Source organism: Pteropus medius, unplaced genomic scaffold (genome assembly GCF_902729225.1).
Source record: "Pteropus medius unplaced genomic scaffold, Ma_sr-lr_union100, whole genome shotgun sequence".
Classification (NCBI taxonomy): domain Eukaryota; kingdom Metazoa; phylum Chordata; class Mammalia; order Chiroptera; family Pteropodidae; genus Pteropus; species Pteropus medius.
In genome coordinates, this window is record NW_024349803.1 from 10,357,042 (window position 1) to 10,380,771 (window position 23,730).

Below are 23,730 nucleotides of genomic sequence, written 5' to 3' on the forward strand. Positions count from 1 at the left end.
CTCCACCTTCAGGCAGCCTGACTCATCCTTCACTCTCCAGTGCCCGCACAGTGCCTTGTGCTATAGGCTGCGGAAAGAGGAATTCACCCATGAAGAGCAGTCTTCTGGGAGCTAATTGCCCATTTAAAGAACGTCAAGTCAGAGGAACAGAGTTCTCTGGAGAAACCAGCAAGTGAGAAAGAAATCACTGACATTTGCCTAGTGATGTAGAACGCTGCCTTTTGCTTAGTCAGAGAGGAAAGAGTATGCCTGGGCTTAGTGAATTTATAAATAAACTGAAGAGCAAACTGGTAAAAAAGAATGGCTGTGCGTGTTAATATTCATGGGGTAATAACAGTTACTTTTTACTGAAAACCTGGATCCCTCAAGGCCACAACCGTGGAGAGACGGCTAAACCAGGCAATTTAGTGGAAGCTGGAGGCAACCTGGCTCCACTACGAGCACTCAGGTTCTAAAATTAGGCTCTAGCCAGAATCAGAAACCAAAAAAAAAAAAAGGAGGGGGGAGGGAGCGTTAAGAAAATTTGACGGACCCTGTTTCCAAGTGTAACCCCAAGCATTGCTTCATGAACACGCCCTGATTTACAGAGGCCCCAGATGGCAAATATGGCAGTGTGACAACTGTCCATGTGGCTTGGGTAGGCAGCATGAAGATTTAAAGCCTATTTATACCTACTTTCCTTCAAGACAATATGATATGCCTGGAAGTATCATATCCAATCTTGTTGCACTGTTTTCAAATTCATAGTTAACCAAGTTAAGCTCTAAACTGGTTTAATTCAAAAAGTAGATTTATTGTTGGGGGAACACTGTCCTTTGTAACTCAGTGCCCCTGTGATGACACCATAGCACAGCAGAGTACAATAACTAATGTCCATGTATTTTGTAAAATCCCAGAGATAGCAAACAAAAAAAGTTCATATATGTTCTACCTACTATTTAATAAGGCAGGAAAGTATATTTTTTTATTAGTCATGAAAGGTAGCTAAACCAAAAAAGGTTGGTGCTCAAAGAGTAAGATCTAATGCCAGAGGTTTCTTTATGTGCAGCAGACACAAGAGCACTGACATTTCGTCTGGGAAGCTCACCCCTGGTCACTTGCACAGCCATCTCAATCCACGTCCTCAGGGCAGTGAACCACCTGGGTGGGGCCCACAGCTCCTTCAGCCTCGTGGCCTGTGGGACAACAGATTTTCTGTAGGACTTCTGAAACACGGTCCTCTGTCCCACACACCATCCACAAAGAAACAGAGGAAGGGGAACAAACTACATCACAGATGATGCCGTTAGCGGGCAGGGTGGAAGGGACAGCAAAGAGAGGTCCTAATGTGTGTGTTTGGGAGTGGGAATTCAAGAATTAAGGAGAATGTACAACATTTGTTGAGCAATTAATGCATTCGGGCACCAGGCCGAGAACTTTGCACCCTTGTCTCCTTGCATCTTCACAACAGCCCTATGAGGAAGAGGATCATTACGGAGGTATTATTATGGGGCTGTCGTGGGTCTATCATGTCCATTTCACCCATTCCCCAAAAAGGTAAGCAACTTTCCAGAGGCTATTCAGCTGGTAAACAGTGGAACCAGGATTCAAACTCAGGATTATCTGTTTCCAGTGCCCTTGACCCCTGCCCTTAGCAGAAAAGGCTCTGGGTAAGTTGAAAGCACACTCTGCTCCTGACCACTGAGAAGGTATGACGCATCAAAGTGGCAGAACATCAGCACCCCAACGAAGCTGCTTCAGTCATGCCCGCTGGAGGCTGTGTACTTATTCCCAGGATGTGGTCTGGGATCAGACCCTTCTGGAATTGTCCCCTGTGCTTATTATTACCTGAGGCCCAAAAGTCAGCCTCGTGATCTCCCAGCACTAATAGCCCCGATGAGTACTCCCCAGCCAGTTTGCTCTCCTTCCCCAGACTTGGCCCTGAGTTATAACTACTTATTTCCAGTCACCCCCAAAAGGGCAAAGATGTCCCATGACCCTGGGCAAATAAAGAAATGCATCATGGGCCCTCTCTGAGGCAGGTCCCCAGAGGAAAGCTGGCCCTAGCAGTGCTACGGTCACCAGAGTGTTTCTTCCGGTAGGGGGATGGCTTTGAAGAACCACAGTACACACTTGGATGTGTAAACTTGGTACTTCCCCATGATTTCTCAACTCCCTAAACTCCATTACACTCTCAGCTTGTCCCTCAGCTGGCAGTTGAGAGTGGCAAGGATTAAATAAGGGCCAGCACGGGTCCACTCCCATCCTACCTTACCTTGCCCTCAAACCACCTATTTCTACTTGGCTAGATTCAGGTTTTGAGGAGACCATAAACAAATCAAACATTTAGGTAAATACGTTGGTTAAAACCCAAGCGTGTAGGGACACAGAGGTTATTACCAATTCAGATCTTCATGCAGCCTTTTCCCTGGCGCATCCTTTGCTGTTCCCAGGGTATTCAAGCCCTAGCCCCTTCCAGCTCACTTCAGGTTCAGACCAGAAGCATGCACCTGAGCAGCAGGAGCAGCACAGCCCAGGCCTGGTTCTTGCGTAATGGGGTAAGTCACATGCACTCTGGACTCCTTGGGTTTCTCACCCAGATTCGGAGGTGATGACCAGCATGCTTTCCCCAAAATGGGGGGACTGAGGGATATGAGGGTCACAGCAGGCTTCAGACAGAGGGCCCCTCTGCTTCTCAGCAACCCCACCAGGGTTTAGCATAGGGTGTGCACACACAGAGGAAGTGAGGGGGTAGCATTTGGCCTCTGATGGGCTTTGATGTAGGCTTCCAGAAAGTTATATTTTCCCAGTGGTTTCCACAGGAAAATGTAGAGTAGCTTTGCAACAAAAGTATGGCTCTAAAGTAATACAGGAAAAACAATGTAATGAGGTATTAAAATGCAATACTGTTACTCTGAAAATGCAAAACAGATCAGGACTGCTACTGACGTCGCATACTGGTTTCTGATTTCTGAACAGGACCTTATTAGATTGAAGGCTTGGTTACCACATAGCTATTATCAGTCCCCGCCGCATACTCAATGTAGATTTAATAAAGACCAAACCTGCCTCAATGACTTACCCAGAGGGGCTTCTTGAACTTGATCTGGAAACTTAAAACTGGGGAAAAGCAAAGCCAGTTCTCGGCTGGCGTCTTCTCCATCTCGGCTTCCATGGACCGCATTAAAGGGCATCTCTGTGCCGTACTGAGCGCGGAGACTGGAAACATTGGCAAAATGTACAAGACACAATTGTTTCATTTGAAAAGAAATGTTTTTCTCTCTGGCAACATGGTCACCAGCTACCAATCAGCACCCTGTGTTTCTGTAAAATGGCTTTCTCTCTGTTGAAAATGCCAAGAACAACAGCCAGGAGGGTAGTAGCTGACACCTACCCCGTCGTGGCGGCGTTCTGGGCATGTTGCCGGGTGCTTCACATACATGCTCTTCTTTAATTTGCATGGCCGCGCTGGGAGGGAGACTGTCATGAGTCCCAGTTTACAGATGCATGAGTCACGGTATATCCCAGAAGCTGCCATTTTGTCGCTGTTACAGCTGAGGCTAGCGTTCTGCCAAGGGCTTGATTCAGTTTGCATGGTTAATGCCCCAGTAACCCCATGAGTTGATGCTAGGACTTCCTGTATGTCAAGCTCTGCCCTAAGCTATATATATATATATATATATATATATATATATATATATATATATATATATATATATTCATTTAATCTGCACATCAACGTCTGGGGCAGGTCCGACTACTATAGCAGCCATTTTTCAGATGAGGAAATCAAGAAACAGAGAGATGAAAGCTGGCCCCACGTCACACAGTAAGAGGAAAAAGAGATCCCGAAAGCTGTGCACTGTACGGTCTCCCCCGTTAGATGCTCATATCCCCATTTACAGACAAGAGAACTGAGGCTCAGGGAAGGGACCTGCCTGAGTATGTGGTAACCTAAGATCTGAGCACTGGGCTTTTCTTTCACTGCCTCATATGTGAATGCTCCTGGCCCCTTACAACTACCAGGTACAACCTCGGCTACTTGGTCTCTTGCTAATTTCTTTCCTATTGGCTGGGTCTCTCTCATTTTCAAAGAAAAGACTCAGTGAATTTGGCGTTGGTGGTGCCCGGCTCGATAACACACAGGGACAACGAGCAGACCTTGCCCCTAGCACAGTACGCAGAACAGGGTGCTCATGCTCAGGACACCCTGGGTAGGGTGTAGAGGTGCAGAGGGTTGAGTCTACAATGCATATTCCTAGGTCCCAACCAGAGTTTCTGACGTGGCAGGCCTGGGCAGGGCCCTGGAATCTGTATTTCCTGGATAAGTGTTGAAGGTCGTCCTGGGACCATACTACGGGACCCTCTGGCTACAGAGAGAACAGTGAGGACTGGATCCAGCCGCAGCCTTCGGAACAGGGCAGAGTAGGGGAGGAGGCAGCAAGGAGGCCGATCACAGGAGGCACTCAGTGAAGGGCTGGGGACTGGATCAGAGAGTGAGAATGGCAAGATCTCCTCAAATACATAACAAAGAGGTCAGGGTCTCCCCAAATATATAACAAAGGGGGAGCTTCATGGCCATCAGAGAGCCCTATGTGTTACCCACGATTCTGGGCTAAGCATCGAGCGGGCTCTCTGCTTCCTTGGATGCAGGTTTTGAGATAAATGAAAGGACCACAGCTGGTGACATCACCTGTCAGGCTGCTTCATCCTTGCCACGTTGGGGTCACAGGGTCCCATGAGGGTTCGCCAGGCGGTGACAACGTCCTCGGTGCCCTCAGTCCTGGTAAGGATCAGAAGGCGGCTTGGTCCACTGCACATGTGATGTACCAGCTTCTCAAATGCCTCCTGAAACATGGAAGAGAAACGGGGACCCAGCAGAGGCTCAGCTGTCTCATCCCACCAGCAGCCTTGCCACCAGCCAGCATGCCTGTGGAGGGAGCCAGGGAGAGGTGGCGGTGATGCCCCACCACACCCAGAGAACCCAGATATAAATTAAAGGCAGAAAGAGGAGACTTTGAGTCGACTCGTTTTTTGATTGAACATGAGACTATAATGGATTACATAGGCACATTTGAAAGACCACATAGATGGAAATCATGTGGATGCTGAATAACCAAGGGGTGGGATGTAGTTGAGACTCTTTTTAAGTGCCTTGCAACCCTTCCCCCTTCTTCATGTAACAGCCTTCTGGTTTTCCTTCAGGGAACAGCCCTTCCCCCATTTCACTGGGTCTTAGTCTGGCTGACAACCATAATGCCTGACCATCCCCACCCCGACCCCAACCCCGGCCCATACACACACACCTCACCTGGGAAGTACGGCCTGACCCAGGCGAGGCCAACCAGACCCTCCCTTCCAAGTAGGTGAGTCACAGGCAGACAACTAGAGAGGGGCTAAACCTAGTTCTCCAAAGGCAGCACCTGAATTGACTGTTCATGAGGGTTTGCTCCTGAGACCCCTAACACTGCCTTGATTCTTCTCCCCAACATCTTCTTGTTCAACTCTTCCTTCGATTCTCTCCCTTCAACTCTGGGAGTTATGGAATATCGTTTCAATAAATCCCTGTTTCATTACTTAAGGTGGAGTCAAAATCTCCTCCTTGCAACCGAAGAACTTATACCCGGTATACAGCCTATAACGATTGAGAGAACAAATTCACAGCCCACTTGCTGTTCATATTCTTGTTCTTCCTAATACTCTATTTTGTCCCAAACTAATATCAACCTATAAACATAATGTTGTTGGAGAAAGAGGAGGAAGTGAGAATGTGCTGGATGTATGGAAGCAGAGAAGCTGACCTCTCCGGCTCTGTGTTGGTAGAAGAGTCGCATTTCTGCCTCTGTCATAGTTCTCTCTTCATTTGTTAAAATGTCAAATCCAGCTTCTTGGATCTGTAATTATATATATAAATACATACGCGCACACACACACACACACACACACATTCTAAAAGGGTAAATCAAGCACAAATTCTCATTTAAATGTGTTGAGAAGTAAGAGATCATGGAAAACACCATATTGAAAGCAGTGGATACCCTCATCATCATATCTGTCCCAATTCGATTTCAGATTTTTAATTTACTTAAATGGAGTCTTGGTTAAAACTCCTTAGAAGCTTTCTTTTTCCTACTAGGACACTGCTGCACGATGCCCTGCCCCTGTTTTTCCACCAGAGAAGACATGAAGACAGTCGGTAGGGTAAGTGTTCTCTCTCTTACCTTCATAATAATCTCATCAGTCTTTCCATGGACAACTGCATCTGGTTTAATGATTGCCAAGGTACAGGACTTCTCTGATGAAACTGCAATAAGTCGAGGATGGTGCTGTTGGACTCTGGGCTCTCAGGAGGCCGTCCGCAGGGACCATGCAGCCTCCCAGAGTTCCCTCTCCTGGCCTCTTATTTGTGCCCCTGCAGATCTAGACTCTAGTAGAAGAGTGAGTCAGGCTCTCAACCTCAACCTCAACCCGGCTGGAAGGGACAGAGATATGCGAGGGACATAAACCTGGGAAGGAAGGAGTGGAGGAGGGAGGGGGGAAGAGATTAAAGACCACTCAGGAACAGAAACCCAGAAATCCTGGAAGAGTCAGCCTGTGGGTGGGGGGAGGGGCGGGGGGAGCTGGAGCAGAGGCAGTGCAGGACTGGCCACTCTTGTCCTTTCCGGTCACCCTCTCATAATTTTTGACCTCTGACTGCTGTCTACTGTGTTCTCCTCTTACTCTACTGGCTTCTTGGCCAACTTTTCTTTTTGGACTTTCCTGACCTGTGGCCAATAATGGCTCCCCTCGGCCCTGAGTCTACATGACTTTTCAGCACGAGCACATACTACCAGATTACAGCATCGGTCTTCTCTGTCTCAGTTCAAATGCTCCTAAGAGAAGGCCAGACTGGCCAGCTTGCTGTGTGGAGTCAAGGCACCAGTCGTAGCTCAGACCAGTCTCCTGACAGGCTGTCCTTTGGTCAGTGTCCATCGGTTCAACCAGCCGTGGTACTGAGGGAGGTGCCGCATGATTGTCGTTCACCGCTCAGGCCCGCGGAAGCTGTAGGGAGCCCTGTGTCCACTCCATGAGCTCACCCCTGTTGTGTTCCTATTTCTACATACCTGGCTTTGGTGAGCTACCTACACTTTCCCACAGGTTTTGGTTTCCCCACAGCCTATTTTTTGTTCTCAACTTTTACATCGGTTGTGTGGCAACGAAACTTGACAATATCTGCATTTGAGGAGGGCCTCCTACTCTGGAAATCTCAAAAATATGTGAATCGTTTGAAGCAACAACCCTATTCATTTTCTCTGAGTACTATTTCTAACATCCTATGAACACTTAGACTTTAAGAGACTCTTACAGTAAGTTTTCTTATACATCGAGCAACGCGTGAGAACAGCTAGAAGTGTCAGGTGACAAGGGAAGAGGCTAGACCAGGGTCCTGGACAACTCTGGCCTGAAAAGGGAGTGGAAAAAACGAAGCCAGTGAAGACAAAGCTGCAGAAAGGCCAGAGATATAGAAAGAAAATGAGAAAAGGTTACGAAACCAAGAGACAAGAGGGTTTTGAGAATGAAGACATTTTGACAACATCCAAATCTGCAGAAAGAGGCCATAGGAGATAACTGGAAATGGCCCCTTGGATTTGGCACAAAGAAGGTCACTGGTGCCCTGGGGAGCATCAGTTTCGGGGGGAGGAGGCACAGAGGCCAGATCAGCAAGTCAGGGCAGGAGCAGAAGGTGGGCCAAGGAGTAGAGGAAGCTCAGCGTGAAGGGGAGGAAGGCTATGGGCAAAGACAGGGTTTTGTGTTTTCTAGGTGGAGAGACTTGATTTGATGATGGGTGGGGGAGGGCAGAAAGAAGAGATAATTCGAAAAGGAGGCGACGAATGTTTCCTGCAGAAGCCAAATCAACGGTTTTTCTTCTCACACTTCAAGTTTTTTGCTTTTCTAAACTGAGCCTCTTTCCTGGTTAGAATCCAACTCAGAAAGTCCTGAATATCCACACACAAATAAACTGCCTTTCTACTTTATGCAATAATCAAAATCTTCTTTCTCTTTCCAACTCAGTTCCTGAACTTAGTCCTGGTTTCCCCTGGTGTCTCGGCCATCGTCCCAGTAACAGCGTTGCTAACTTCCGGCTTCTCTTCACGCTGTCAAGTCAAACTGTTCCTCTCACAGTGGCGGTTCGGGAAGAACTGTGATGCCCAGGCGTACAGAACCCGCGAGCTGATTCTTGGAAGATGAGGGAAAGAGGGTAAGGGCTATGTGTGTGTGGAGGGGGGAAGGTGTTTAGTACAGCTGACTTTCTGACGCTTCAGGAAAAAAGGCGAAAAAAAAAAACGAGCTCTTTAGCTCAGATAAGGACTAAGGTAGCACCAGCATTATTACTTCACATTATTAGTGTCACTACTTTCCATTGTATTAAGTGGAGCTTTTCCCGATGCCTGGTAATTGCCACGAAAGTCACACTTGTTATATTTGAACATGATCAGAAAGCTGTGAAAAGTGCCCAAGATGCCATTAAAGGGAAGAAGGGAGATCTGACGCAGTATGTTTGAAGTTGGGTGACTGGAGACAAAAAGTTTTATAGTTAATCTTCCCAGAGTTCAAATTGCTCAATAAGCTGATTACTCACATATATTTTTGAAAACGCATCAAATCTGAGTCTGCTTGGCCTTTTTGCCTCGCTTGTTGGCTCTACACTCACCCACGTCCTCATCTTCGCCACCGTCCTTTTCGTGAGAAAAACGTTCATCTTCATCAGAAAGAGCCTCGTCTTTAATCTGGTGTAGATTGGTCATGAACAGAAAGCAGTCAGCTAATTAAAATCACCACAGAGACTTTTAAAAACCTGACGAAACCAAAAAAGTAAAGGTCCAAAATATAAGAGCCAAAAAAAAAAGAGGGTCAAGATGATCCGTTTTGGAAACTATGAGATCCTTTTTCATAGTTGGGTAATGGAGGGGAGTGAGAGCATTCAGAGACGGGGAAATCCGTGCGGATCTTAAAGTTTAGATTCTTTTCGTTTTCACAAGCATTGAGCAGATAGGAAGGAGAAAGAAAGACAAAATAGAGAGTTGGCGAGAAAGCAGGAGAAGAATTGAAATGCGAGGGAATATTAAGTGACTCGCTACGCGGTGCGGGGAGGTAGTAAGGAGGGAGCTCTTTTTCTCCTGGAGGAGACAGAGAATTTGTGATTGTCTTTCTTGGGGGCTGCCAATAATCTGGGGTAAAATATGATTTGTTTTTAATCCGTTCTATCAAAATAGGCCTTTGCTATTTGAAACCGAATATGAAAACTTGAACAGTGAACATTAAACAATGTTAAGGCTCTTTTGGCAGATGCTCAAAGCACCAGGAAATACCTCTCTCGACCTAAGGTGTGTCACTTTTCAGAGGCGGCTGATTCTTTGTCTGTGTCATCATAGAAACAATTCGTTAAAATCACAAGTTATGCTGACCCTATTTCTCGTGGTCACGATAGAGCTTAATTTCTCAATTTAAGACATGAACCCGCTAGAATCAGAAGTTCAACTTTCAAGAAGGTGAGGTGAGGACGGCAGGTCACCAGGAGAGATTTCATCCTGAGACTGCATTTCTCCTACCCACTGTGTGATTCCATAACTTTATTTTTATTTCCGAGTTCATTGTCAGTGATCCAGAAACCCCTGTTGCAAGTTGAAGTGGGAGATGCAAGGCAAATGGATAAAAGAAGTTAAAGTGTTCTGGATGAAGGGGGTGACTTTTTAAAAGAAAGCTTCAAAATGCATACATGTCATAGTGGGCATAGCGCTTGCTCTCCCCTGAACTCTCAGTGAGGACCCAGGTGAGCATTTAATGAAGCTTCCAGCTGATCGCGCCAGGAAAATTAGTTGGGGAAGGGGAGGCAATGGCTGGCCTCACCCCAGGAGCACACCTGTGAGCTTACCACTTTCCGTTCTCTGCCTTCGGCCAACACCTTCTTTTCAGCCTCCAGCTGGTCTAGGATGGTTTTCTGCAGCAGTGGGGCATTTGCTCCTCTAACCACAGCCACCAATTCTCCTCCCTAGAATGCAGGACAAATGTGCTGCTCAAGCCACATGAAACCCTCTTCCCAGATATTAATCTCTTTCAAGGCCAGTGAGAGAGTCCAAGAGCTTTGTTTAGCAGTGTGCCCAAGGTTAAGGTTCAAAGCCTCCACTCCTCCTCTGCCTTCCACCCCATGCCTCCTCCCTTCCAAATGTCTTTCAGAGCAACAGGGAGTTAGTTAAGAGAGGGAGAGGGCACACTAGGTTGTGAGTTACTCAGTGTGGCCTACATGTGGCTCATTGACTCAACAAATACCTATTGGGCACTTACTCTGCCAAGCACCAGACAGAGGCACAGAATATGAACAATAAACATGAAAAGACATAGTCGCCACTCCCAGGGAATGGGAAGCTTGGTGGGCAGAGAGGTGGTCATGTCAAAGAAACAATTACAATAGAACAAGACCATTGCTTTAATAGGGGAATGTACAGGATTCTTAGAATTTAGAGCAAGACTTGATTCCCAACTCTGTCTGGGGTAGTCAGGTGGAGGTGGTATTTGGGGTGAACTTCAATTTCTTGCTTCAACTTTGTCAGCAGCCTCTATGCATATTACGCAGAAAGCAGTGACCTAGAGAGGGAGAAGTTCATGTAGAGTGGGTCCCCCTCTGGGTCCCCCGCCCCAGTGAACCCCCACAGGGCGAGAGATTGTGATGGAGCCTGCCGGCTGGGCACATGTCCCAACACAGCTGATTATGATGATGCTTTAATCACTACAGGCTCAAGCAAGCAAACCACATAGTAATGATCCCTTTTCTACAACTGTGCCTTGATGTCAGTTTTACTGTGGGCACATTCTTCTCAACTCCTTCCCATTTCTCCTTCCAGCTTCCACCCATGTTTCATCATATGACTTCAGTCTCCCTACTAAAACCCAAGGCTCAAATAATGTTTTATCATGAACTTCCAATTTATAATACTTTCAGTGCTGAGAACAGGAGCCCAAAGCTTTCCAAACTGAAGAACCCTGGCCTGTCTATCAGGTGGCCTGGGGGAAGTAGGGGAGGCCCAGTTGCCCTGATGTATGATGAGAGGCTGGACCAGGCCAGGAGGAGCATATCAGGTGTTGCCTTCAAGGCCTGGCAGGTGACCTAAACCTAGGAAGCCAGATGTGACAGTGGACCCTAAGGGTCATGGAGCAGAGCATGGATGTCACACACAGAGACATCCAAATGAACTTCAAAACACTGAACCACTTGACTTTCCTCAACGGTCCCTCTCTTTTCTGACATTCTATAAACATATCTTCATGTTTTATGATTAAATAAAGGTGAATGCAGAGCTTGTCCACCCCACAAAGGGAGAATTCATGTTCGCTGGAAGTTCCCCTCTATGGAGCAGAGGATAGAGAGCTTGAAACTCTGTTCTCTGAGAGTGAAATCTCAGTCAAGAGTGTTTGAGAGCCAGAAGGAGCATATGCATTTGATGATTCCTATTCTGTATAGCTGGTCAGGAAGTCTGCCCAAGCTCAGAGCGACCTGGGAGTTGTGCCATCCACCCCTCACTGCCAGCAAGCAGTACCCTCAGACCGCCATCCCAGTTGAGGGCCTGCATTACCATGACTGAAGGACATTGTTCTTAGCCTAAATAAGGATGGCCAAGGAGAAAACCACATGACTCGTCTGAATCAGCGAGGCTCCCTGGTGACTCCCAGTGAGAATTAATGCCAATGAGACTCATCTATCTGAATGCCAATGATGTGCAACCATCAAATACTTCTGGTTCTGAAAATGTACTTACTGCGTAAAACAGAAAGGTCGGCTCACACCTCCCACGGTATTTTTCAAGGACATCAAGACTGTCTGCCTCCGCCTAAAGAAAACAAGCTGTCGGCAGGACCCTGGGGCACAGCATGTACAGGGGTATGATGGCAGGAGAACTGCACAGGACAATTCACACACACACACACACACCACACGTACCACACACATACCACACCACACACACACACACCACAACATACCACACACACACATACCACACACACACACACACACACACCACATACCACGCACACAATAATACAAAATTACACACACAATATCACACACATACTACACACACACACACACACACCACACACACCACAATATACTACACACACACACACACACCCGTGTAGCCACACACACACACACACACCACACACATGCTGACCGCCCTCCTCAGGTGAAACCCTGGCTCGCTCTCATGCTTCTCCTTTTATTGTTTTTCATCAGAATCATAACAACTGTCCTCTCAACATATTGGCAGAAACTGTTGGCAGTGGACTTTTAAGAATAAAACGAGGAGCGAACAACGGTTTCTCCTGCTCTCCACCTAGCTGCTCTTCCACTAACATCGTCGCTGCCGTGATGGGCAGGGCAGCCACAGAGCGGGCAGGTCCTCCACGAGGAACCCCGTACATGGACATAACGACTCCCCATCCAGGCATTTCCTGCACACATGCCACAGAAGTGTCGAAACTGATGCCTAAGGGAGGAAGGGCAAAGTCCTCGAAGTCAAACTTGTTGTGAGCTTAGCGTGAGGTTTATTTTCTCCTGTGTTCTGTCTATGAGCCTCAAACCTATGCAGCTTATCTAACGACTCTTACATACTTCTGTGGAATTTCTTCCCATTTCCATACATTAATCCACGTAAACATTTGCACAAAGTTCCCCTTTATGGAGCAGAGGATGGAAACCTTGAAACCCTGTGCTCTGAGAGTGAAACTTCAGCGTTCACGGCATTGTGAGCCAAGGAGGAGCACATGCCCTGGAGTGACGCATGTTCCGTCCCTGTATACAGCATCCAGAGACTGCGCCAGCCCAGGGGACTGTCAGCGAGCTGGGCCTGGAGTAGAAATCTTCATCTCTCAAGAAATTATGAAGCATCAGACTGATAACAGAAAAATCCACAGCTGATGCCTTCTCAACAATCTGTAAAAAGGCAGCTCACACTTCCTGTTCCTGTTTTTAAATGTTTTAACAATGTTTTATGACATTCTGCTGAGAGAGGTCTCACCAATGCAAAACGCAGAAGGTCCAGGCCAACCTCGATCCTCATCTTCTGGAACAGGCTCACCACGGGTCTGCAGGGGCCACACCAGCCTTGATAGACGTCAACAACTGTGTGGGACCAAGAAGCAGGAACGTTCAGTGAGCACCAGTGCCCACCATGTCAGGCAAAATTCATCCCGGCGCATTCTAACCCCCTCAGATGGGTATCTGTTGGCAGGGATATTAATGGTTATAGACATTTATTATCCCATCAGACTATGAACAAGCATGGAAACACAGCTACTCCTCATTCTTAGGAACTCAGTGTTCTGAATTTTAAACGTAACGAAGTAGATAGAGTGAAGAATCATTTTCTCAGCATGGACCTTAAGGAATTTTCAGGCTACATTCAGGGTCAGGCCTAGCCCAGAATGGCTGTCAATAAGTATTTGAGCTGGACTGAACCCATGGAGTCTAAAAGGAAGAAGTCACTGTAGGTGACCTGTCAATCAACTCTTAGCTACTTCGATAATAAACACAGCTTTGGCCTTTCCCCTTGATGAATTGAAAGCCCCTTGCTTAGGGTAGAGAGTTTTATTTACTCTATACAATCAACACTGTTTTCCTGGAAAATTAACCTGATAGAGAGTAGGTGGAAACTCGAATACCTTTTTCTTCTTTGGTCCCAATCAGTAGAGTGTGCCAGGGCTGGGTGTGAAGGAACATCTCATCTGCCCTCCACCATAAGGCCTGTAAGGAAGCTAGGCCAGCTCATGAGCACTAATACATATGGAATCATGAAGATACAGCAAGTGCTAAATTGGGATATACCCATGGTCACATTTTAAAGGAAGGATGTCCTCCAAAACCCTCAACACTCAGACATCACGCCAAATCCACACAGGTGGGCATTTCTGTTCAGCAGCTAGCATGGCACGATCACAGGGAGATAATATAGACCCTGTATATAAACCATCAGGTCTGCCAAAACATTATAGCATGCAATTTGTGATTTTATTTTTTGAAGATTCACTTCACGTTTTTCCCATCATGTGAGAACTATGAATAAAACATGATATAAATTATCATTAGTAACATCAGCATAGACTCTGGCAGCACAGGACCATACTAATCAGGGAAGGAAGGCTTCCCAGTGGAGGGGTGACTTGCATTGGGCATTGTGGGAAATGCCAGGCTTTGATGGGCAGAGAGGGAGGCCATGGTGGAAGCATGGGCAGCCAGGCACAGATGGAGGGTTCAGGGGCTACTGGGCAGCATGCTGGACCAGACCTGCCTGGGGGCGGGCTATGGGAAGTGGTGGCAGAGACCACTGAAGGAGTGTGGAATGTGGGTTTGTGGAGTTTCATCCTGATTTCTAGGAAATGAGGAATCACAGTAAGTTTTAGAAAGGAGAGGGAGTTAATATATACTGAGTGGCAAGGGGGCACCTGAACTTTACTTTTCTCTAAAAACAAACAAACAAACAAAAACCAGACAATGAAATGCATATTATTATCCCCAAAACAAACAAACAAACAAAAACCAGACAATGAAATGCATATTATTATCCCACTATAGAAATGAAAAAACTGAATTTCAAAGAGATAAAGTTACTGACCCATGGTAAAAAAATAAAATTTCTCAAGCAGTAGAACCAAATTTCGAACCCAGGTTTGTCTGATGCCATAACCCAACTTTTTCAGCTGCTCCAGGAAAGAAGGAAAGATGCACGAATTCAGGACTATTGGTTGGTTCAGCCTAACGTCAGAGTTTGGCAGAGAAAGTGAGAACCAAACTGGGTATGGGAGGGATGAGGAAGCCAGACACGGGGGTGGCAGTAGGGATGGGAGGGAAGGAACAGAAGAATCCATAGGACTTTGAAAGGGAGGCTGAAAGACTGGGCGTGAAAATAATGTGGGTGTGCAAAGGACTCCACCTTTGAGCCTGGCGGAGAAAAAGAACTGGGTGGAGGCAGGGAGAGACTGTTTGAGGGAGAAAAGTGAACTCGATGCTAGATACACTGTGTTTCCAGTGCCAGCTGGAGACTCTAAGCAAGTGGCCCCAAAGGCAGCCAGGCACCAGCAGGGGCAGGAGCAGGGTTCGGGCTCCTCGGCACCCGGGGTGGGGGTGGAGCCCTGGGTTTCTCTGAAGAAGACGACTTCACAGTTGAGGTACTTGGGGATTTCAATACACCAAATTAATGAGTGAGAAAGGCATTTGGGTCAAGCCAGAGAAAAGTCTTTGAAGACTTAGAAGACTCTGTATCTAGGCCCACCAAGCCCCAGTGGAAGAAAATTGGGGCCCAGTTAGCTATAAATCTCTATGTAAGATTTGCATCGATAGTTCTGCCCAGTCATTTGTATCAGCTTCCGATCTCCTCTTGCGCACCCTGGCTCCCCAAGGAGTGGTGTGGACGAAGGGGGGCAGGGACTAGAGAAGTACATGAAGAGTTTGGTTCTGAAAGGCAGGAAGCAAAACAGAGAGGATACCTGGAAGGAATGGTAGAGAAAATGAAAAGGGCGTGTGTGTGTGTGTGTGTGTGTGTGTGTGTGTGTGTGTGTGTATGCATGCACGGGTATATCTGAATAGACTACTGCATGTTGGAAGGCAGATGAAAGTAAGCTAACAGAAGGCAAGACTTCCAAGATGGTGGTTGACTCTGGAAGCAAATTTCTGCTGGCTCTAGAAAGAGGGACAAGCATGTCTTCCTTGAGACTGCCTGATGAGAAGGGGCAGACGAGCCCCTGCTGCCTTCCATCAACACAGACCTTTGCACAGCTTAGAGCAAGGTAGAGAGTCTACACACAATAGATGTTAGCTATGATCACATAGAGCAGATTCTCAAAAGTTGATGAGGGAATAGTTTTCTTACTGTTGTTAAAAAAAAAAATAGAAGTTTCCCCTGGAGCCATGTTCTAGTTGCACAGACGAGACACATGGACAAAACAGTTAAGACTTGGCACCATCAAAAAAGCTTTGTAATTCTTCAAGTAGTGAAGTGTGGCAAGACTCCCACCCACGCTACTGGATCAATGCAACCAGCATTTATTTAGCACCCACTCAGCCCCAGGCCTGGGCAAGTCAGCAACAGATGGAGATGAAAAAGACAATGCCACCTGGTTTAAACTCTAAGGGAAAAGCCATGAGAGCCACCACATGGGGAACACCAAGCTAGGTGTATGCTGGGGGCGTTGAGATGGAGTCCCAGCAAATGCCCTAGAGACTACCAGGGAGAAGTGAGCACACAGAGGTTCAAGAAAGCTGTCATGCAGGGAGGCTGCTCTGGAGCTGGCCCTGGAAATGAGGAAGATCTCTACAGGGGCCATATTCCAGATAGTAGGAACAACATGCATAAAAGCAAAGAAGGGGGATAACCTCTGTCATGTTCAGGAAACAGGTTGGAGCTCAGAACACACAGAGAACAGGTGATTATGAGTCTAGAAGGATAGATTGTGTCATAAGAGGTGGGGGGCAGTGACAACAGAGAGAGATAAGAGCAGATATAAGCTGATTGAGCTAGTATATTGATGGAGAGAAGAACTGAGCAGACGCATATGCACAGAGAGAAATGGAGCCCAGAGATATCTAAAGTAAATGAAGAAGAAAGAGGAATAGTGGGGGAGTGGGGTGTGGTAGGCAGCCTCTAAGATTCCTCCGGCGATTCCTGTCTCCAGGGATTTATGCCTTTGTGTACTCCTCTGCCCTAGAATGTGGGCGGGGACTCTAGTGGCTGGCTTCTAACAAATAGAATATGGCAAGAAGCAATGGGATGTCACTTTTGAGATTGGGTTACAAAAAGACTATGACTTTCACCTCTCTCTCTCCCCGCTCCTCTCTCCCTTCCTCCCTCTCTCTCTCTCACTCTCCCCCACCCCCGTCAGCCCCCTCTCTCCCTTCTTCCCTCCCTCCCTCCTTCCTTCCTTCCCTCCTTCCTCCTTCCTTCTCTCTCCCTCTTCCTCTCTGCCCTGCTCTGGGGGAATCAAGTTACCATGTTGTGAGTAACCTTGTAGAGAAATTAATGAAATTAATGGCAAGAAATTAATGTCTCTGACCAACAGACAACAAGGACCTGAATCCTGCCAATAGGCACATGAATGAACTTGGAAATGACCTTCTAGGATCTGCCAAATGACCAAGCTTGGAAACGAATTTGACAAAGCTGAGCCTTGACATTCCCTGTCTAACTTCTTAAATGCAATTTGGTGAGGAACCCTGAGCCAGAGGCACCCAGCTAAGCAACACCTGAATTCTGGATCCACAGAAACTGTGGGATAATAAATGTTTATTGCTGTAAACCACTAAATTTGGGGCTAAATTGTTGTACAACAATAGGTAACTGACACAAAGAGGATCAAGGACAGTGGCTGTGCTGTTTCCTAATGACCATGCATGTAGTTCCTAGTTCCAGCCCCTTGGGATAACTGGCTCTCCTTCCTGCCCTTGAGTTCCAAGGGATCGTGATATTCCTTCCAGGGCACTCCCCTTTTGTGCCTCAGGTAATTAGAAGAAGGTTCTGTTTCTTAAAACCAAACAACACCTGAGTGTGACAAATCACCTCTAAAACAAAGGAACCCTGTTATCTGTCGGCACTGACTAGTTTCTTATACTGAACTTACCAACAGGTGTTCAAGCCGGATATGTATGTACAAAGAAATTACCTGGTTCTTTATTCATGAAAATCAAGGTTATAGGAAAATGGTGGTCATTGCAGCTTTTCTCTTCATGATTCAAATCTGTCACTTGGCAATTTTGAAAAGAATAGATCTAAAAAGATTATCTTAAATTACCAGTTACTCCTTTGGAACTGAGCATTTCTTCCCAAAGCTCCTGGGTGCTGATGTTGACCTAACATCAAAGAGGAACAAACACTGTATTACTGAGAGCACCGATGTGGTGACAATTGATTATATTTGCTCGATCCAGATTCCCTCTCTCTCACTCTCCCTCAATGAAATAGTTACAAATACAATTCGAGCTGTCCTCTTTCCCCAAGCTTCTTTTCTTTTTCTCTCTCTCCCTGCCTCCTTCCCCAGGAACAATAAACACTATCCTAAGAAAATCTCAGATATTTTTAAGAAAGTAATTTTTACTTGTTACTTGTCCACGAACAATATATAAAATTGTTTCGTGCCTGCAAATGTACATAAATAGTAACATATTGTAGATATTCTTTTGTAATTTGTATTTTCATTCAACATTGTTTTGACATGTTTATTTATGCACAGATACTTACTTGTTTTTTCTTTTTTGTCTTCTTATACATTTTATTGATATAAATTATGTAGCTTGAAATATACAGAATAACGTGTTACGGTCCGATGAGTTTTGGCAAATGTGTACATCCATGTAACCACATTCCTATCACAATAGGGAACATTTCCATCACCCCAGAAAGTTCCCTCATGTTTCCTCCCGGGCACTGCCCTCTCCCCAACCTAGGTAGTCACTGATCTGCTTTCTGTCACAACAGACTTGTTCTGCCTATTCTGAAACTTCATGTAAATTAAATAATACAGCATATATTCTTTTTTGCTGGCTTTTTTCATTAGAATATTTTAAGGATCCATCTGTGTAGTTATGTATCAGTAATTCATTTTTATTCCTAAGCAAATTCCATTGTATGACTATATCATAATTTGCTTGATGGATATTTGGGTTACTTCCAGTTTGGAGTTATTATGAATAAAAACTTATGACCATTCTTGTTAAATCTTATTGAGTTTATGTTTTCCTTTCTCTTTGGTCAGTAAATACCGAGGAGTCAAGTTGCTAGGACATAGGGTAAATGTATGTTCAATGTAATAAGAAACTGCCTGCACTTTTCCTAAAGTGGTTGTACCATTTTAAACTTCCATTAGCAAAGTATTAGAGTTCTAGTTGCTCCACATTCACAGCAATATTTGATGATGTCTTTTTTTTTTAGCCACACTAACGGTAATACAGTGATATCTCGTTATAGCTGTAATTTCATTTTCCTGGTGACTAATAGTGTTGAGCATTATTTAATGTGCTTATCAGCCATTTGTATATCTCCTCTGAGAAGTGCCCATTGGTCTGTTCATTTCCTTTATTGGATTGTTGGACTTTTTATTAGATTATAGAGGGTTTCTTAATATATTTTGGGTATAAGCTCTTTGTCAGAATTATGTATTGTAAATATTTTCTCTAAGTCTGTGGTTCATCTATTCATTTCCTTAATAGTTAGTGTCTTTTGTTGAACAGAAGTTTTAATATTAATCAAATCTAATTTATGAAATTTGTTTTATAATTAGTGCTTTCTATGTCCTTCTGAAAAAAATCTTTCCTCAAAGTCACTAAGATGCTCTCCTATTTTCTTCTAAAAGCTTTATAATTTAAGCTTTCATATTTAAGTTTGTGACCCATCTGAAATTAATTTCTGTGTGTGTTACAAGGGAAAGATTGTGGTTAATTTTCTTCCATGTAGACATACAGTTGTTTCTACAAAATTTGTTGAAAAGATTTATTTCCCCATAAAACCGTTTTGGTCCTTTTGTTGAAAACCAATTGACTGTATAAGTATGGGTTTATTTTGGATTCTATTCTGTTTCATTGACCTATTTATCTATTTTTATGCCACTACCACAATATTTTGATTAGCGTAGCTTTATAATAAATCTTGGAATCAGGCAGTGTGAGGCCTCCATATTTGTTCTTCTTTTTCAAGATTATTTTGGCTATTCTAGGTCCTTTGCTTTTCCATATACATTTTAGAACCAGCCTGGCAATTTCTGCAAAAGCTCCTATAGAGATTTGAATTAGGATTGCATTGATTCCATGGATCAATTTAGGAAAAAATTGAAATATTAACAACCTTGAGTCTTCCAGTCCGTGAATATGATGTTTCTCATCATTTATTAAATCTTCCTTCATTTTCTTAGCAATGTTTTGCAGTTTTGTATTTGCATTTTGCACTTTTTGTTAAATATATCCAAATATCCATATCAGAAATAATTAACAGTTAAATTTATTGCCATTTCTTCACATTGTTTTCTTATCCACAAAGTATTCTGGTTTACATCGAAAATTAAATTCAAGGAGAAATACATATTATCCTCTTTATAAATAGTATAAAGTATATATTTTTATATAATGTTTTTATTTTGAAACAATTTCAAACTTACAGAAAATATGCAAGTATAGTATAAAGGACTTTTTTTCCTTTGAATTATTTGAAAGTAAATTACCAACCTGACATCCCATTATTCCTGAATACATACATTATCCTACATAACCACAATACAACCATCAAAATCAAGAAATAAACTCTGAGCCTCAGACCCTATTCAAGTTTTACCAATTGTTCCAATAAAGTCCTCAATAGCAAAGTCTCCAATCAAATCATGTGCTAGATTTGTCAAGTCTCTTTAGTTTTCTTCAGTCTAGAATAGTTCTTCAGTCTTTCTTTGATTTTTATGACCTTGACACTTTTGAAGACTACATGCTGGTTATTTTGCAGAATGTCCCTCAGTTTGGGTGTGTCTGATGTTTCCTGCTGATTACATCCAGGCTGTACATCTTCTGCTATTGGTTGGAACTGGTTGGAATTGGTTGGAACTGGTTGGAACTGGTTGGAATTGGTTGGAGTGTCAGAGAAGCAGATGAGTGTTCCTCTCATTGTATCCTATCAGGTGACACACAATTTCCATCTGCCTCATTACTGCTGGTGTTCACTTTGATCATTTGATTAAGGTGGCCTGCCAGGCCCCTCCACTGTAAAATTATTCTTTCCCTTTGTAATTAGTAAGTTTTTGTGGGGAGCTGTTTTGAAACTATATACATTAAAAGACCATGACAATTACTACTTGTTCTTAAAACAGGTATGCTAAGGTCTTTGTCTCTTTAAATGGGCTGAAAACATAATATCTGCAAATCCTCTATCAAAGATCCATTTTTCAGAAGAAATCATGCTTCCACACTTTTTTGTTTTGATTTAAAAAAAGAAAAACTAGAAAAGTCTTCTCGATGCCTTAAATGAGATGAGAGAGTTGGACTGATGTCATGCTGGGCCCACAACTGTAGTTCCAAGGAAAGCGATGGAAAGGTTCAGAAGAGCCCCCACCTCCCCTCTCTCACAACAGTCACTTTCAAAGGCTCATCTGTCAGTCAGTGGCAGCAATCTGTGGAGCATCCCTGTGGTGGAATGAGCTACGCCGTGAGGCCAGGGGCCTTTGGACAGTTGAAGAATTTCTCTCCTAGGAGCAGGAACGGAACAGTATGGGGTATGGAATGAATGGGGAATATATGGCACCTTTTGACCACCCTGTCTCTGGATGTCTTACGATTTCTGTCTCAGTTGCAGAAAGAACCCTAAATAGTCTTACCCAGAAAGAGGACAGGGTTCCTAGGATGACAGATCATAGAGCATTGCTTTCAAGGAGTTGACCTGGTAGAGAGATAATGTTTACACAGATGCCTCAGTACGCACCCCCTTTCCCTTCCCCCTCAGCAGATGGGAACACTTACTTTGAGTACAGCATTACACTCAGAGCTCTGGGTAAGACAGATGAAAAATAATTGCTAAAAACTGTTATTACCCCCCAAAGGGGATATATGGTATAGACACATGAAAGGATAATCATATGAGGCAAAAATCTTAGAGCCACCAGAGACAGCATTCAGACCAGCATGGAGGTATCTAAAGGAGTCTATCACAACAACTCTGCAGGTTATATATTATCCCTCCTGTTTTCAGAAAGGATTTAGAGGCTCAGAGAGGTTGAGGAAATCCTTCAGGCAGCAATAAGTGCTAGGACCAGGTGCTTAGAATTTATTTAAAGACAGAATGTAAACAGATGGAAAATTTCATAACTCTAGACTACCAGAACGTCAAGGCTAGAAGGCCCTAAAGTTGATTCATCCAACATCCTCATTCTACAGATGGGTAAGCTTATATAGCCGTGGGAGGTTATGTGATTATCCAAAGTCCCAGAGTTGGCTAAGAGAAGAATCAAGAACTACGTCAGGTCTTTGGGCTTCCAGTCCAAAGCTCTTTCCTCCTTCTATATGCTATCCTTAGACTGACATTGCTTTCTCTCTTTCTAAATCACTAAGCTTTTGAAATTCTTGTGCAAAGTGCTGGTACCACCAAGGACAATGAAAGAGAAATCATGTGTGCTGCTCTACTATCCAGGAGGTATCCTGATGGGCAAAACTATGAGGCATTTTTAAGTGCACTTTAAAATGTACCCATATAACAGATAATCCATATGGTCTCCTTATGACAAAGCGCTCCCTCCCAATTCTATGGCAGGTGCCTGCATGTTTGTACTTTCATTTTAGAATCACTCACTACTTATTGTCCAGGACCAGAAAAAAAGAGCAAATGCCGGCTTACAGATTCACTTGTCCTAGGCACAAATGAAGGAAGGCACTTTATATGAAAAAATGCACAGCACATAAAATAGCAAAACATATTTGTTAAATAAATGAATGATTGAAAAGAGCAGTTGTGGGAGAACCAGGTCTCTGGAGAGCACACAGTTACAGATGCATGCCCAAGCTCAAAAGAACCTATATTATATTCTTGCAGTAAGTTGCAATTATATTTAAACAAACAAACAAAAAAGTTATACTAAATTATATTGCTCAATATTTTCTTGGTTTTGTAGTTTTATTTTAACTCATGTTTGGATTTTAAGGCCGCATAAGCATTATAAGCATAAAGAACTTAAACCTAATGTTATGTTTGCTTATAGTCAAGTGTACAAAAAAATTTGTCCCCACTAGGGGTCCTAGATCTATATTCAAGTTTGAGAACACTGTCATATACTGCCAGCAAACAGAACATCACTTCTATATTACACTTTCCGTTCCACACTGTCCTCCTCATCCCTCAATCCCAACTTAGTGTTGGAAGCAAGCTTACCTGCAGGGCAGTTTCCTTCTTCTTGCTGCCCATGGCCCTGCAAAGAAAACAGACGCCCTGTTACTGCTGGCTGGAGCCTGCCCCGGGCCGCAGCCTCTGAACAAACAGCTGCGCGGATCAGCGAGCCTCCTTTAGACAAAGCATCCCCTCCCCAACCACTCGTCCCTTTAAGGTAAATATAAGTGGGAGCAAATAAATGCACTGATGAAAAATAAACACTGCACAGGGGAAGCGGAACCTGCAGCCCATGAGCCTGTGGCTTGCCAGGGAGTTTTTCTGCGGATTTGTGAAACCCCTTCCTAGCCGCAGAGCCTGCCGAATGGCGCGCGCAGAGGCGGGAGTAAGAGCTCCAGGCGATGGCATCCGAGCTTCGGCACAAGAATTCGGGCGGAAAAAAAGGCCACAAAACACTTATTCCTACTGTTAAATGTATTCCTGGGAAATTGAAACACGGCGTACTCTTTCGACAGGTACACGATCTTAAACGTGCAGCTAGAGTTTCCAACTCAGTCTGCGGCAACCCAGCCACGGTCGTCATGGCAACACAGCCTAATGCCAAATCAGCCAGGTAATAAACATGCGTACATGTAAGCCACGCCCCCTCTGAGCCCTGCGGAAAGGCAGGAGGGAGTCCCGCCCCCTGCCTTCGGAATCGGACTGAATGAACGCTTTCATTGGCTGAGACGTTTGTCAGTATCTGGGGGATTTGGACCCACTCAGCAGAGACCCCGTGTTTCTAGGTATATACAATTGCATCGCTGAATCCCTGCATCCCCCCTGCCCCATCGGGGCTGGTGTGCAGGGTTTTTTTTACCGATTCTTAATGCATACCAGG

The 23,730-nt window shown here is 44.6% G+C and overlaps 1 protein-coding gene across 6 annotated transcripts; it reads right to left on the reverse strand.

The window, feature by feature from the left end:
* Window positions 1-23,487, reverse strand: NME9 (NME/NM23 family member 9). Of its 6 annotated transcripts, none has more exons than XM_039837262.1 (13): window positions 23,134-23,310; window positions 22,896-22,932; window positions 17,797-17,854; window positions 13,035-13,138; window positions 11,772-11,843; window positions 9,893-10,009; window positions 8,672-8,747; window positions 6,201-6,283; window positions 5,781-5,873; window positions 4,673-4,827; window positions 3,062-3,198; window positions 1,088-1,175; window positions 1-67 (listed from the first exon to the last, which is right to left on the reverse strand). In XM_039837262.1, exons 1-12 carry the CDS (start codon window positions 23,256-23,258, stop codon window positions 1,111-1,113), a joined length of 1,122 nt encoding a protein of 373 aa, XP_039693196.1. In that variant the 5' UTR covers window positions 23,259-23,310; the 3' UTR covers window positions 1-67; window positions 1,088-1,110. The 6 variants fall into 6 exon arrangements, with proteins under 6 accessions (XP_039693196.1, XP_039693199.1, XP_039693200.1 ...); XM_039837265.1 differs by lacking the exons at window positions 1-67; window positions 23,134-23,310 and adding exons at window positions 21,352-21,413; window positions 23,317-23,455 and having other exon boundaries at window positions 571-1,175; XM_039837266.1 differs by lacking the exons at window positions 1-67; window positions 23,134-23,310 and adding exons at window positions 21,352-21,413; window positions 23,355-23,447 and having other exon boundaries at window positions 571-1,175.
* Window positions 23,488-23,730: the final 243 nt, after the last annotated feature.